The sequence below is a fragment of the Macaca nemestrina genome, chromosome 3 (genome assembly GCF_043159975.1).
Source record: "Macaca nemestrina isolate mMacNem1 chromosome 3, mMacNem.hap1, whole genome shotgun sequence".
NCBI classification, from domain to species: Eukaryota; Metazoa; Chordata; class Mammalia; order Primates; family Cercopithecidae; genus Macaca; species Macaca nemestrina.
The window spans coordinates 81,086,202-81,102,649 of NC_092127.1; the positions used below are offsets into that span (position 1 = coordinate 81,086,202).

Below are 16,448 nucleotides of genomic sequence, written 5' to 3' on the forward strand. Positions count from 1 at the left end.
ATATTAGTATTACAATCGTAATACTCCTTTTCATAGAACGTTTGAAGGGCCATTCACCTGCAAAAATGGGAAACTCGGGCACATTTGGTAAAACAAAGTGACATCAGAGCCCGGTTCCAGGTCTCACCAGTCCAAGGCACTCCGGCGCATTTTATCAGAAGGAGGAAATGATCAGCAGACCTCTGTTTCTGCCTCTCCCAAGAGGGTGAGGCTGACTCTGTTCCTAAAGGTCTCAAACTGTCTTCTCTCAAGACATTGTGTTTACATATTAAACACAGGACTGTCTTTTCGTCTACAAAAAAAGTGTACTCTGGGCTGGACACGGTGGCTCACACTTGTAATTCCAGCACTTTGGGAGGCTGAGGCAGGTGGATCACTTTAAGTCAGGAGTTCAAGATGAGCCTGGCCAACATGGCAAAACCCCATCTCTACTAAAAATACAAAAATTAGCTGGGCATGGTAGTGCATGCCTGTAATCCCAGCTACTAGGGAGACTGAGGCAGGAGAATCGCTTGAACCCGGGGGCAGAGGTTTCAGTGAGCTGAGATCACGTCACTCCACTCCAGCCTGGGTGACAGAGCGAGATTCAGTTTCAAAATAATAATAATAATAAAAAATAAAGTATCTTATATTTTCCTGGACACACCTGTCTTGAACCATCTTTTGTTTTTCCCATTCTGACACTCAGGTACCAAAAAAACTACTTTTCTCTTAAATGTTCTAAAAGAAAATCGACAACACAAGCACAATGATGATTAGCAATGCCCCCAGACCCTAGCATCAAGAAGACAGGAGGGGTGGTGGGGACGGCAAAGGATCCAACAGTCTGTACTTTGTCTAAACGGTAAAGTCAGGACTTCGTTCAGGCTGCCTGTGGGCCTGGTCATACTTTTCATTAGGTCTTAGGCTGCTGCTAGAGAAGTCATGTTCCTCTCCAGGATGCAACTGTTTCATCAGGGCTTCCAACGAGAAATGTATCACTTGACTGTATTTTCTTCTCCCATTATAGGATGGAACTGTAAAACTTGCCAATAAAGTACCTCTCAAAAAAGCTGTTTAAAAAACGTAGCAAGCATTCAGTAATGGTGGTGATCTAAAACAAAAACAAACAGTGCCAAGAAATCTGGAGAAGGTCAGAAGCAAAGCCACATCTTCAGTGTGACTATGGGTCAGGTCTTCCTTTCACATGTCATATCTGTTTTGCATCACTTCAGGTGAAAGAGCCTAGTAGTAGTGCCTGATACACACAGGCACTCAGGAAATGTGAGCTAAATTAAAGGAATTTCCTAAACAACTCTATACAACAGGTACCAGTGCTGCTGCTCCTATTTTACCCATGAGGGAAGCTAGCGTTGGAGAGTTAGAGTCAGAAAGGTCTAGGAAATTATTTACCCCAAACCCTTCGACTCACATTACAGATGATGAAACTGAGGACCTTTCCAAGGTCGGAGGTGGTGGGGGGTCGGCACCAGGCCCATGACTTTCCCCAATGATCCTTCTGTAGCAGACACAGACAACGGAGGGCAGTCAGGCCTTTCACTGTCACCAAGAATGACCAATCTTTTCAATAAAGATCAAACTGCTTGACAAAACTCCCTTTTTTGGGATGGGTGTTTATTATTCTAAAGGGCTCCCTGTTGGCCTGGAAGCCAGCCCTGGTACCACAAGTTCTTCTGTTTTTGTCAGATGTCTCTGCAGCCTCTAGATGCCAGTGTGAAACGCACAAGGACACTGACTGGCAGTGATGTACAGATGACAGAAAGGCAAGTCTCTTTGTCAGGGGCAGGGCCTCTCTGGCCACAAGGCCACCCATCTCTGAAGGTTGACAATCTGGCGAGCTGGTAGGCAAGTGTCTCTCTTTAGCCACTGCCCACTGGAAGTGCCCTGAGAATTGTTTTTGTCATATAATCTTATTCTGCCATTCAATTCCAACCAAGAAGCATGAAGTATAGTCAAGCAAATCACTAGAAGAGCACTGATCAGTGGGTCAAGTGCCACACACTCGAAGGCTCTGGATCCCGAGGTACATTCTGCCAGGAAGAATTCCACCCAGGAAGCCAGGCAGCTAAGAAGTCAATGCTCCTTTAACGCTCCCAAGAGTACTTCGATGGAACCCAGATAAAGCTCAAAACAGGAAAGTCCTCTCTGCCTACAGGCAATCCCTTCAATTACACCATTCTGTTTGCTCCATCCAAAAAAGGAGGAAACACAGAACTGCTCTGAGAGTCCTTGGCAGACAGTTAAGGACACGTAGGGTACTCCTACGCCCGAGAATAGAGTACAGGAGTACCTTACATGTCCTTAACTGTCTGCTGTCAGATGTCTCTGCAGCCTCTAGATGCCAGTGTGAAATGAACCAAGGAACATAAGAGCAGTTTTGTGTTTTGAGGACCTAAGCCTCCTCCATTCTCTAGCATAGGAGTACTCAAGACCCACACACTTCAAGAAACATATAGGCCTGTCCCTGGATGGACCCCTCTAGGTTACCATGGGTAATTCTACCCTCATGTAGGACAAGGATCAGATCAGGGCAGCCCAAGCCTCGGAAGCAAACTGGGAGCGGGAGGATGAAGAACAAAGGAAACCATACTGGCTCTTCTTGAAATAGCTGAGGGGTAGGAGAGAGGGAGGTGGATGAACTTGGTTAGAGGATCCCTTCCTGGGAGAAGACAATAAACAACGAGGAAAGTTCAAGGCCCAGGGAGGGACCCCTCGACCCCTGTCAAGAATGTCCAGGGGTCATAAACAGATATTTTTCAAAAAAAGACACACAAGTGGTCAATAAACATATGAAAAAATGCTCAGTATCACTAATCAACAGAGAAATGGAAATTAAAACCACAATGAGTTTAGCACCTGATACCAGTTAGAATGGCTTTTATTAAAAAGTCAAAAACAACAGATGTTGGTGAGGATCTGGAGAAAAGGGAACCCATACATGCTGCTAAGGCAATGTAAATTAGTACAACCTTTAAGGAAAACAGTATGGAGATTTCTCAAAAACTAAACATAGAACTACCATGCGATCCAGCAGCCCCACTATTGGGTATATATGCAAAGGAAAATAACTTATTCTATCAAAAAGATCCCTACACTCATATGTTTACTGCAGCACTATTCACAACAGCAAAGACATGAAATCAACCTAAGTGTCCATCAATGGCTGATTAAAGAAAATGGGGCATATATACACCATGGAATACTACTCAGCTATAAAAAAGAATAAAATCATGTTTTTTGAAGCAACATGAACAGGAATGAAGGCCATTATCTTAAGTGAAACAACTCAGTCAAATACCATATGTTCTCACATATAAGTGATAGCTACGTAACAGGTACCCATGGACATACAGAGGGAAATAACAGACACTGGAGACTCCAAAAGGTAGAAGGGTGGTGAGGGCTGAAAAATTACCTATTTGGGTACAGTATTCACTATGTGGGTGATGAGTATACTAAAAGCCCAGACTTCACCATTACATAACATATGCATGGAACAAAACTGTACTTGTACCCACAAATCTATAAAAACCAAAAATAAAAATGAAAAACAAAGTAAAAAAAAAAAAATTGTCCAGAGGTTACATACTCAGCAGCAAACTTGTCCAGCCTTTTGAAGAGCTCGTTTTTCACCTTCAGATTCTCCACGATGGCTTCCACCACCAAGTCTGTGCTGTGGACAACAGAGGCTGCATCCGTGCTGGTCGCTATGCTGCTCAAGGTCTTCTCCACAAATTCACCGCCAGCCTAATGTAGTGGGAGGAAGAAGAGAACATTCACCGGGCTCACTGGAAATCAAGTTCTTAGCTCTGCTCCCGTTAGTAAACTGGGTGTTCAGAGCACCTGTACTGGCCCACCCTATCTGTTCTCAAAGTGTCCACGAAGCCTGTAATTTATCCTTCCACAGCTCCGCACCATCCACTAGTCTTGAGGTGGTGCTGGCTATCCATCTCTAATAAAAGCAGAGACTAGCTCCTATTAGAGCAAGGGCAAGAGCCAGGGTAACAAAGCCGACTTAGCATTTATCAAATAATTATTGCCAGTCGTGTGCCTGAAACCGTTGTTTCCGAAACAAGCTAGACACAGCCTCCGCTGCCAAAGAGCTCGCAGTTTTCATTGTTTTCTCATTTTCCTCCTGTGACTCCAGGTTTCCACAGACCTCAATAAGGACAGAATCGGAGATGGTGCCTCTATAAGCCGCCATTTTATTTCATGGTGTAATTTGTCCCCAGGGCATCAAAATAGTCATAATCAGCAAAGGCATCCAAAATCATCATGGAATAAGCAGCTAGATCTCAGTTGTTCTACAGAAATACTTTACTAGCCACATTAAAAAAAGGGAAAAGAGGCCGGGCGCAGGCAGATCACAAGGTCAGCTAATTTTTTTTGTATTTTTAGTAGCGACGGGGTTTCACCATGTTAGCCAGGTTGGTCTCCATCCGCCCGCCTCGGCCTCCCAAAGTGCTGGCATTACAGGCATGAGCCTCCGCGCCCAGCCTCTTTTCCCTTTTTTTAAGGTGGCTAGTAGAATATTTCTGTAGAACAGCTGAGATCTACCTGCCTAGCTACTTGGGAGGCTGAGGCAAGAGAATGGCGTGAACCCGGGAGGCGGAGCTTGCAGTGAGCTGAGATTGCGCCACTGCACTCCAGCCTGGGCGACAGAGCGAGACTTCGTCTCAAAAAAAAAAAAAAAAAAAAAAGGGAAAAGACATTCACAGGTAAAATTAATGTTATTTAACCCAATATATCTAAGATGCCATCATTTCAACAGGTAATCAATATTTAAAAACATTGAGATGTTTTATGTATTTTTTTCCCCTATTACAGCTTTAAAATCTAGTGTATATTTTACACTGAGAGCACATCTCCATCTAGACTAGCCACATTTCAAGCACTCAGTAGCCACTTGTGAGTAGCTATTATACTGGTGGTCAGTATAGAGCTAGATAAACATAGTATGTCAACTAGGCAAAGTGAAACTGACACCTCCCTCCTCAGTGGTGTCCCTGGCAGAGGAGAGAAATCTCAGGAGTATAGACTTCTGAGGAGTAGCTAGCCAGAGCTGAGCAACTTGAGTACAGGGGCTATCCTTTTATCTTTAGGGTGTCGCTCAAAAACTCAGCCCAAGGAGATAATTAGCTGAAAGTTTGTAAACAAGGGGAAAATGCAGGCTATCTGGGTCAAGCTCACTCTGTCCTAGACTCTAATCCTCAGGCCAAGGCTCTTATAATCTCATCTGTCTGGACCCTCCTCATAACACATCCCCTGTGTGGGGTCCCACTACGATTAAGAATATCAGGGACAGGTGGGCCAGGCGCGGTGGCTCACTCCTGTAATCCTAGCACCTTGGGAGGCCGCGGAGGGCGGATCACGAGGTCAGGAGATCCAGACCATCCTGGATAACATGGTGAAACCCCGTCTCCACTAAAAATACAAAAAATTAACCAGGTGTGGTAGCAGGCACCTGTAGTCCCAGTTACTCGAAAGGGTGAGGCAGGAGAATGGCGTGAACCTGGGAGGCAGAGCTTGCAGTGAGCCGAGATTGTGCAACTGCACTCCAGCCTGGGCTACAGAGTGAGGCTCCGTCTCAAAAAAAACGAATATAAGGGACAGGTGAAGAAGATCTTAATGTAAAAAGTAAAGTAGAGGTTCTTCTTCAAAAAGACTGTCTTTCCCGTCTAAGAATAGTAACTTTTCTTAGAAGCGAAATTTAGTCTAAGACCTGTGCTAACATTCTTAAATATCTGCTAGCTGTAATAAAGAAATCAATGTACTTTATGTTCTTAGCTCCCACAATTTAGCCTAAACATTTGCCCTGGCATGCTTATACTGGTCCAAGTGGGCATTAGGTCACAGCCTCTTCCTCTTCCTTATTTAGAGGTGTTTTTACCTTTCTCAGCATTTCACAAGTTACTTCCTCCTTGCTTTGTTCTTCTCTGCCTTTGCCTCTTTTTAAAAGTTCTAAGTTGCTAGCCAATCAAGACAAATACATTTGAATGTGAAGTTCTGTTCCAGCCAACAGAAACCTGACACAGCAGTAAAGTGGACGTGTCATGTGATAAATGACCCTGTCTCCTTTGTTCGGTGTACTCTTGTGGCAAAACTGCTGGCAAGTGTACCCTTTCTGCAAAAAGTAAAAGTGGCCTTGCTGAGGAAATTAAATTTATGTTCAAGTGCTATTTCTTTACAGCACCAAAGAACAAGCATTTCTAACATTAATCTGCCTGTGATATTTATTCTTTGAATTTCATCCAAGAGAAGGTAAATTATCTCCACCGTCACTTCTCTGGCTTTTAAAGGCCACTAGACTTTGGGAAAAAAAAAATGCATATCAAAACCACAATGATTGCAGGACTCGGTGGCTTATGCTTGTAATCCTAGCACTTTGAGAGGCCAAGGTGGGAGGATCACTTGAGGCCAGGAGTTTGAGAGCAGCCTGGGCAACACAGTACAACCCCATCTCTAAAAAAAAAATTTTTTTTTAATTAGCTGGGTGTGGTGGCTCACATCTATAGTCCTAGCTACTTGGGAGGAGATCCAGACCATTCTGGATAACATGGTGAAACCCCGTCTCCACTAAAAATACAAAAAATTAGCCGGGCGTGGTAGCGGGCACCTGTAGTCCCAGTTACTCAAAAGGGTGAGGCAGGAGAATGGCGTGAACCTGGGAGGCAGAGCTTGCAGTGAGCCGAGATTGTGCAACTGCACTCCAGCCTGGGCTACAGAGTGAGGCTCCGTCTCAAAAAAAAAGAATATAAGGGACTGGTGAGAGAATGGCTTGAGCCTAGGAATTCAAGGCTACAGTGAACTATGATCACACTACTGCTCTCCAGCCTAGGCAGCAGAGCAAGACCACATTTCCAAAAAAAAAAAAAAAACACAATGAGATACTACTTCACACCTAAGATGACTACAGTAAGAAACAAAACAAACATGGAAAATAGCAAGTGTTGGCCAGGATGTGGGGAAACTGGAACCTTCGTACACTGCTGGTGGGAATGGGAATGTAAAATAGTACAGTCACTACAAAAAACAATTTGGTGGTTCCTCAGAGAGCTAAATATAGGATTACCATACAACCCAGCAATTCTATTTATAGGTATATAACCCAAAGAATTGAAAACAGAGACTCCAAACCAATAGTATACCAATGTTCACTGCAGCATTATACAAAATAGCCAAAAGGTAAAAACAACCCAATTCCATTAACAGATAAATGGGTGATATGGTTTGGTTCTGTGTCCCCACCCAGATCTCACCCTGAATTGTAATAATCCCCACATGTCATGGGACAGGCTCCATGGGGGGGTGATTTATAAAGGACAGTTCCCCTGCACATGCTCTCTCTCTTGCCTGCTGCCATGTAAGACATGATTTTGTTCTTCCTTCACCTTCCACCATGATTGTGAGGCCTTCCCAGTCATGTGGAACTATCAGTCAATTAAACCTCTTCCCTTTATAAATTATCCAGTCTCAGACATGTCTTTATTAGCAATGTCAGAACAGACTAATACAATGGGTTAAAAAAAAAGTGGTATAAATCCAATGGAATATTAAATTGGAATATGATAATAATCCAGTGGAATATTAAGCCATAAACAGGAATGAAGTTGGCTGGTGCGTGCTGGCTCACACTTGTAATCCCAGCACTTTGGGAGGCCCAGGTGGGTGGATCACAAGGTCAAGAGATTGAAACCATCCTGGCCAACATGGTGAAACCTCGTCTCTACTAAAAATACAAAAATTAGCTGGGCATGGTGGTGCACGCCTGTAATCCTAGCTACTCGGGAGGCTGAAGCAGGAGAATTGCTTGAACCCAGGAGTTGGAGGCTACAGTGAGCCGAGATTGTACCACTGCACTCCAGCCTGGCGACAGAGTGAGACTCTGCCTCAGAAAAAAAAAAAAAAAAAGAATGAAGTTGTGACACATGTTACAACATGGATGAACCTTGAAAACTTTATGCTAAGTGAAATAAGCCAGACACAGGACAAATATTGTATGATTCCACTTACATGAAGTATGAATGTGCAGGCGTAATTAATGCTACTGAATTGTATAGTTTAAAATGGCAAATTTTATGTTATATATATTCTACCACAATAAAAAATTTTTTAAAAAGCATCTAGATATACCACCTTAGATAACTGAAGTGAGAAACAACAAATGCCCTATGCGTACTTTTCTCTGTCTGCATACAGTGAGAAATTCTATCCAAGCCCCAAGGAAATCAATCTTAAGCAACTTCAACAAGATGACAAAGGTAAATTAAAATTTGTTTGGGTGATTTGTGCTGTATTTCTAATTAAATGCAAACTCCTACGTGAAAGTGCACCGAAAAAGCAGCATGGCCCTCAGTCACTGACTCCTTCTCATCCCACCATGCTGTTTTTTCCCAACTTCTATGGAGTTCCTCAAATTCTTCTATCTCTTCTGCTCCTGGAAAGCAGAATTATTCACTCTTAGTTTCTATAAATACCATATTTATTATATCATTCTCTTCTTAACTTGTAGTATAAAAATTATCTTCCCGTTTCTTCTTCCATCCTTTTAGCAAAACAAGTGTTCTTCAATTCCAAATTCTCAGTGTTCTTCTAGAATGAGTTCACTACCTGTACAAGCTTTCTTCTCAACCTTAAATCCCACCCAACAAAATGGTTATTTACTTCTCCTGTTTTGTAATCAGTACCCCCTGAATGTTTAATAATTACGTTATTATATTGGTTTAAAGTTATGGAAAAATGAGTTTTACACGAACAAACTGAAAAAAGAGAAAAAGAAAGCAAGCCAGAAATCCCCCATTGCCCTGCAAATGTAATGCAGTCAGAGGACTTGTCTTAAAGACATCAATTATAAGAAATTACCTTAGGGTTTTCTGCAAACTTCTTCTTTGCCACTTTCCTAAGGCTTTCCTCAATTCCCTTTTTGGATTTTGCCAGAATGTCCTCTGTCTGGTCTACCAACACTACTGTGTGACCAGTTGCTGCAGCCACCTAGAGCAACAAAAGAACAGTTTCTTTTTAAAAGAAATAAAACATAACACACACATACACATACACACACACACACACACACACACACACACACACACACACCCCACCCCACCCCAAAAAGCAGTGGCATTTCATATTCCACATGAATTCTACTATCATTCCATTCAAACTACTGAGTGAACATATAAGAAGTCAACATTAACTAAACGCACACTTCTTGCGAGGCACTGTTCTAAACCCTTTATATTGAATACAACAAATTCTCAAAACAACTGTCAAAGGTTAAGAAGCGTCCCTATGGTTACTCAATGGGTAGACAGCAGAGCCGGAATCTGAATCAAAGTCCTGAAGGCCACGCTCTAGATACTTCTCTGTACTGATTCTAACACTGCAACTGTTCCATTCAGGGGCTACTAGCTACATGTGGCTATTTAAATTAATTGGAATTAAGTAAAATTAAATATTCAGTTCCTCAGTGGCACTAGCCATATTTCAAAGTGCTCAGCAGCCTGTTCCCAGAGCACCCACTCCCCAGCCACCATCCTTTTCTCCTTGGAGCTGGAGCCCCTTGTGCAGCTTGGCCTCTTGGCCCTTCTCTTCTGCAGCCCTTAAATCAGCAATAGGTAAGACTTCAAACTCTAATAATGGTGGCAAAAAGACTCCTGTCCCCAAGGGCTATTTGGTGACAAGACTCCCATGAAAATGAAGTCTTTGGGATCAGCTAATTTAGGATGGGCAATTCCCTGCCTTCACCATGCCACCCTGGCTGAGGGAGGAATCCTAGGGTACAGGGTATGTTTAGTGAAACTGCCCAAGCTCACACACAGCCAGCTAAGCGCAGTCACAGTGAGTGACAAATCAATCCCTGTTTCATCACTGTCTGGCAATAGCTTCAGCAAGGATCATGGAATAGGTATTGTGGCTAAAAGCAAACCATTGGGTCACCCTGATCACCTTACAGGCATGTGTACGTCAATCAGTTCAGGATAGAAGCAAGAGGACAGGCATGACCTAATACAATCATAAATGATGCAAGAGGACAGTAGAACTGAGATGCCCCTCAGGATCCGAGAAGCCCCCTGCAAAACCATTGCTTTGGAACCTCGATGATACCAACAGTGTGCAGGAGAGGGGCAAGTTATCTGGAATGAACCTGCCCAGAGAAGAACAAGGAGATGACAGAAATAGTCCCAAACCATGGTTGTGATATAAGATTTTTGAAGCCAGGCAACCAAAACTCAAAAGCAGAAAACCAAAGAGCAAAAGAAACAGAAACAAAAGAGCCAAACCTAAAGGCAAAGACGTTCAAATCCCAAGGCAAGATTTCCAAAGAACAGTTTGGTAAGACAGGTTTTAAATGCAAGGTTATTTCAACTGCACTCATGGCTCCCTGAGAATGCGGCACATGGTGGGTTCATGTCTGAGCCTGTGGACCCATAGGCTGCATCAGCACCGTCTGGGAACCAAGGCATGAAAACGCTCCCAGGACCGAAAAGTCTGACAACCAGGACTGGGCAACCGGAACAACGGGGGATGAGTTATCTTGATACAAGGACAGAGGCAAGCAGGAAACCAGTCCATCAGCAGAAACATTCCACAGGCTGCAGGCAGGCAGCAAAGTAAAACAACGTCCCCAAAGCAAAACCCTCATCAATCCAAACCAAGGTTTTCCTCTAAGTGGCAATGGACCAAGGCCCATCTAGTCAATGATTCAAATCATCTGATGCAAATTTGAACCTCCAATTCAATAAATTCAATGTAAAAAAGCAAGAGCAAATTTTGTGCAGAAAAGACTTAACATGGCAGGCCTGAAACTGCTATCCTTAGAAAAAGGCCTGTTAGCAAGGTTGGCCCTTGGTTGCCATCTGGAACTTAGATCTTTCAGGAGGGTTCTCAGCATTCCCTGATAAGTATGCCTTGCTGTGCCTAGACTGTGTGTGCAAACAATGCAGTTTATGATGCATACCTGCTTTCCTTCTGAGTATGGAATTTTCAAACTTGCCAGGTAGGGGTGTTACATGACCAATCCCAACAAAAAACCTGGACACTCTAATGAGCTCTCCTGTGTTAACAGAAAAAAACAAACTCTGTAAAATATTTTAAAGAGATTTATTCTGAGCCAGTGAGTGACGATGGTCCAGAGAACAGTCTCAAGACGTCCTGAGAGAGAGTGCCGGAGGTGGGCTGGTGGGCAGTCAGGGTTGGTTTGGTTTGGTTTTGTCCATTTTAGGGAGACAGGAATGGTAGGTCATCAGAAATCAATGCATAGAAAGTAAACATTGGTTCAGCCTAAACAGGTGGGATATCTTTAAGCTGGAGCTTACAAGTCATAGGTGGATTCAAAGATTTTCAGATTAGCAATTGGCTGAAAGAATTAAGCTTTGTCTCAAGACCTGAAGTCAGTACAAAAGAATGCTCAAATTAAGAAAAGGGAGTCTGCTGTCACATGATGGTATACAAGAAGTTGGAAAGTAAGCCACATTATAGTAGGTTAATTTTAAAAATCTGTTTAACAAGAGTATGGTTTGCAGGGCATGACTTAATGCTTGCCTGGCATGGCCTTAGGTCCTGTTTCTACAAAGAGTCTGTTCTGTCAGTCTTTTGGTCTCTATTTCACCGTTAATGCTGATCAGTTGTGCCTAAACTCCAAACAAGAGTTAGAACGAGGTGCCTCTGACCTCCCTTCCCATCATGGTTGGAAAGCTCAATTTTTCTCCCTACTTCAGTTTAAAGGCTGGAGCATTTTCTATAATTTCGGACTCTCCAAAATGCCTACACTTGCATACCTGGTCTAGTGAGAAGGCAACAATTGTATGCTGTAAATGGTTATTCCTGGCAGACTTTTTAAAAAAAATTCTCTTTACTTTAGCTTTTCTTTCCTTGATTATCTCACAAAGCTTCAGGAAAATACAAAAGAAATCTTATAGTGTAGACATTTCACAGACATAGATAGAAAGGACGCTCCTGCTTGAATGTAAAGTGCATATGGTTAGGTCTGAAAGGAGAAAATACAGGTAAACAAGAGAAATTTTAATTCTCCTTAAATTTTTCCATTTTATGGTAAATCTCTGTGATGCAGGTCACAATTTATTGTGTTGCAATAAACTACCACTATAGCATAACTTCAAGTGATTTCAAGTTATAGTAGCATTTTCATTTTACCCACGTGCAGAGATCAACCCAATCTAAAAGTGCAAGGTTCCTTGCCATCATTTCTTACAGTCATACCCTAGAGACACAAGGTCAGCAACTTCTAAGGGCAACCTCAAGTCTTAATCATCTTTATAAACCCCAGTGCCCAACCCATGACCCACAGTGAGCAATCAATGCATGAACAACATACAAACCTGATGCCTGGTACATATTAGATGCTTAATAAAATATCCACAGGATTATAGGTACAATGTTCTTTGACTAATCTATCCACATGGAGTTGGTGTTCATCTCCTGCTGGTGCGTTAGTCTAAATGGGCCATCACAGAGATGGACTCAAGATATTAGATAGGCTATTCCTTTCTCTCATTTGGACCATAAAAACTGCACAACTTTTATCCCAGACTGGTTCGAAAGGCTAAGACACTCTTAAGCATGGGTGAGCAGCCATAGGCCACCTGAAGGCCACATCATTTATTTCTGAATTATGAGTGCACTTGTCTTATTTCTTCTATGAGATCTCTAAGAGCTGAGACAGCCAACAGAAGTCAATTTCTACCTACTCTCAGAAAGAAGCTTTTGAAAAGAAGCCAAATGCAGCAAAAATAAGAGGTGCCACGTACTGAGCATCTACTATGTGCCAGGTTCATAATCTGCATTTTCCAAAACTATTTCTGATTAATCCAACAACCCTAATCCATTTTATAGATGAGGAAAACTGATGCTTAGAGAGGTTAAATAACGTGTCTAAGGCCACAGGGCTACTAAGTGAAACTAATACACACCCTCAACAAGAATCCTTCAGCTTCAATCAAAGTCACAGTAATAGCAAAAATTACTCGATAAACAAGAGCACCTACCCAGACAAATGACAGTTTCCATGTCAGTATTACAGACTCAAAAGCAACACAGAACACCCTCACCCTTTTGTGGTTTTAGGACAGGGGTTCTCAAAGTGTGGGTCATGGACCAGCAGCAACAATCACCCGGGGACTTGTTAGAAATGCAAATTCTCAGACTCCACTCCAGACCCAATGCATCAAACTCTGAGTAGGGCCCAGTGAGCTGCGGTTTAGCAAGCCTTCCAAGTGATTCTGATGCTCACCAAGGTTTCAGAACCACTGCTCTAAGATCTGTGCTCCAATCTGGCACAGATTAGAAACAACTGGGAATATTTTAAAAGCCCAAAACCCAGGCCCCACCTACAGATATTTGAATTCCTCTAGCCTGGGGTGGTGCCTAGTCATTCCTACTTTTAAAAACACCCCCAGGTGCTGAGCACCGCCCTAAAATGACCTGTTGGCCCTGATCCCTATCCCTGCCTACACCAGCCACTCCTGGGTTGCCATCTATCTCCTCAAACCACTGAGAAGCTCTAAACCAATTGAGTTCCAAAGTCTTCCTGTTGCTCTCTGAAAGTTCCAGACGCTATCCTGAAGATACTATTGGGAAGACTCCTCCCCCACACATTCCCCAAGGAAAGGTCAAGCCCCACTAGGCCTCCTGCCTGGGACTCTTCACATCAGGGTCTTGCTCCATCACTCCTACATAAAGCTTGCTTCTTAATTCCTTTCTTGAAGGTCAAGCCCTGCACTTGCTTCCCTGATTATGTTTGTTCCAGCCCCTTTCTCTGCAATAGTGCTCTTCTAGCCTTGACGTCTGGCCACACTTGCATCTACCATCCCCTGTACAGATCCTTGATGGTCACCTGCCTGCTCCTGGCTGACTAGCCACCACCTTTGAGCTTTGATCCTCCTTTCTTCTCCCCAGGCCACAATGCTGAGAGAAAATCCTGAATCTCCTAGAGAAGAAATTCCTTGAAAGACTCCACAACCAACTGAAACCAGAGCCCACTGAGGTTTGCCAGCCCTAGTACCAGCTCCCATAGAGAGTGCATTCCAAATGCCAGACACCAGGCCTATCCTATCTCATTTAATTTTATTTAACCAGTTCTCCAAGGTCAAATGTCAATTTTAATGAAGCGTCACTTCACAGTTATGTAGTCTGTTCTTTTGAAACAGACAATTATGATATTAAAATCTGGATTAAATGAGCATATGACTGTTTTTGATATTTGGAAGAGGAAAATTCATCACAGTTACCATTATGCCTATAACTAATTATTCTTCCAAAGAAAGAATCTGGACAACACACATTTACAACATAAATACCGTACTGACCATTGTGAGGCTCCATTCTTTAGCATTCAAAGTCCTAACAACAACATTATCAAGTGCCTGTAATTGCTCCATTCTCCCACCACTTTTCTTTCTTCAACTCATGGCAAAATGTCCTTGGAGGAGACACTGTGGCTTCACTTGGCACAAATAATATGAACACAAATGCACATAAGGGCATGGGTATCTCAGATCTCATTATGCCTGGTACATTCAAATCATCCAGAATACATTTATATTAATTCTAGGATCATCCAAAAAGAGGCAAATTTTAAGACTTTTTTAATGTAAGTTTTAGATCCCTAAAGACCCTAGTTTGAAAAACAATGGCTTCATCTAATCTTTTTGGCAACCATAAGATCAAATATTAAGAAAGAAGTATCTTGATTAGGAATATCCAATACAGACAAGAAAGAAAGAAAAAAAGAAAGAAAGAAAGAAAGAGAGAAAGAGAGAAAGAAAGAGAGAGAGAGAGAGAGAAAGAGAGAGAGAGAGAGAAAGAGAGAAGGAGAGAAAGAGAGAAAGAGAGAGAGAAAGAGAGAAAGAGAGAAAGAGAGAAAGAAAGAAAGAAGAAAGAAAGAAAGGAAGGAAGGAAGAAAGGTGTATATGGTAAGTTACAGTATCAAATAAACATTTAAACTGAATAGTGTTATCACTTGGTTTAACATTCCTTTTAGTACCACATAACACCCTGAACACTAGTTTAGGGGCATCTTACCTCTTTAACAATAGCCTCCCAGCTGGGCTTTCAGCCTCCAAGCTCAGCTCTCCCAACCCTTAACAGATATTTGTTTCATCTTCTTAAAGTAAAACTCAAACATCATCCCCGCAGGGTCATGTTCCTTCCTCTAGCAGACACCCAGGTCTTGAAGTGTAGTAACTCCTAAGGCTGTCCTACACACATTCTTCAGCTGCTTCTTTTTGACCTTAAAAATCTCTTTTCTATCTTTCTTTCTTCATTCCTTTCTTGAAAGAATTATCCCTCATTGCTGCTGAGGTCAACCTTTTTCCTATGACAGATATGGAAGTTCATGATTATGGTTTCCAGTTATTCCTCCTGAATAAAATCTGGAGTCCTTCAAGTGATTATTCATTCACAGCTTTTGGTTACATGTTGGTTTGAGGCTACAAACAGAACAAGAAGTGCTATGTTTCTCTTGAAAGCCAGGTAGATACACTGGAGTATACCACAACTTGGACAGCAAGGAAGCCTTTGTAGGGTAAAAAAATGCAGAGGTTAGAAAATGCTTCCCGTTGAATGATCAAAGGTTACAGACAAAAACACTTGGCTTCTCAGAGGTATGTGCTTTTGATCCTTTGCCCAAGACTTGTGCTCCCCTAGGGATGGACCAAAACTACCACTTAGAGCACCACACTAGGCATGCTACTGCATTCATTCCTTCACTGACTACAGTCTATTGACTCAACACCTACCCTGTAAGGTGAACATAACAAAATCCCCTACTCTCAGAGAGCTTGCACTTCTCATAAATTATCCCCTCTGATTCTCATAACTGCCTTTGGGGAAGGCACATTATTCTGTCTACACGTGACAGGGAGCTCAAGCTGCCTGCGCACACACCTTTCTTGACCCTGGAAGACATGGGGGGTCTGAGGGCAATAGCCTGAAACAGCACCGAGACAGGCAAGGGCCAGACTCCAGAGCCTGTGTGCCAAGTGGGGGGATGGAAAACATTCCTTAACCTCAGCAGGCTGTCTCCTCATCTATAAAACAGGGGCAATAGGGTTGCTGGGAGGGTTAAATGAGTTAATACAAGTCAAAAACCTGCAGTGGTGCCTGGCACATCACAATAGCTTGGGGTTTTTTGTTTCCTAGATTTAAAATCCCTTAATGGCTGAAATTGATTTGGTCTTTGTATCCCTTAGTACTCATCACATGCCTTGAACATGATAGCTGTTCAATAAATAACTGCTAAATAACAAATGCTTAGGACAGTAGTAACCTGATTTGTAGTCTTCCCCAGCCACACCACACGTCTCCCTCCTCTGTGCTATCTCATGGCTCTGTGCCCTTGCTCATGTGGTCTCCTCTGCCAGACATGTTCTGCTCCCTCATTGCTAATTCATGGACTTCAACTCTTCATAATCTAATATGGACACCACATC

The 16,448-nt window shown here is 42.6% G+C and overlaps 1 protein-coding gene across 1 annotated transcript in view; it reads right to left on the bottom strand.

The window, feature by feature from the left end:
• The window catches only part of LOC105486289 (hydroxyacyl-CoA dehydrogenase), a 46,007-nt gene that overhangs the window by 16,962 nt on the left and 12,597 nt on the right, over positions 1–16,448 (bottom strand). The window contains exons 2-3 of the mRNA XM_011749104.2: positions 8,863–8,991; positions 3,590–3,747 (exon numbers count right to left, since the gene is read on the bottom strand). Of these exons, the coding sequence (XP_011747406.1) occupies positions 3,590–3,747; positions 8,863–8,991 (287 nt within the window). The remainder of the gene's footprint in view (positions 1–3,589; positions 3,748–8,862; positions 8,992–16,448) is intronic.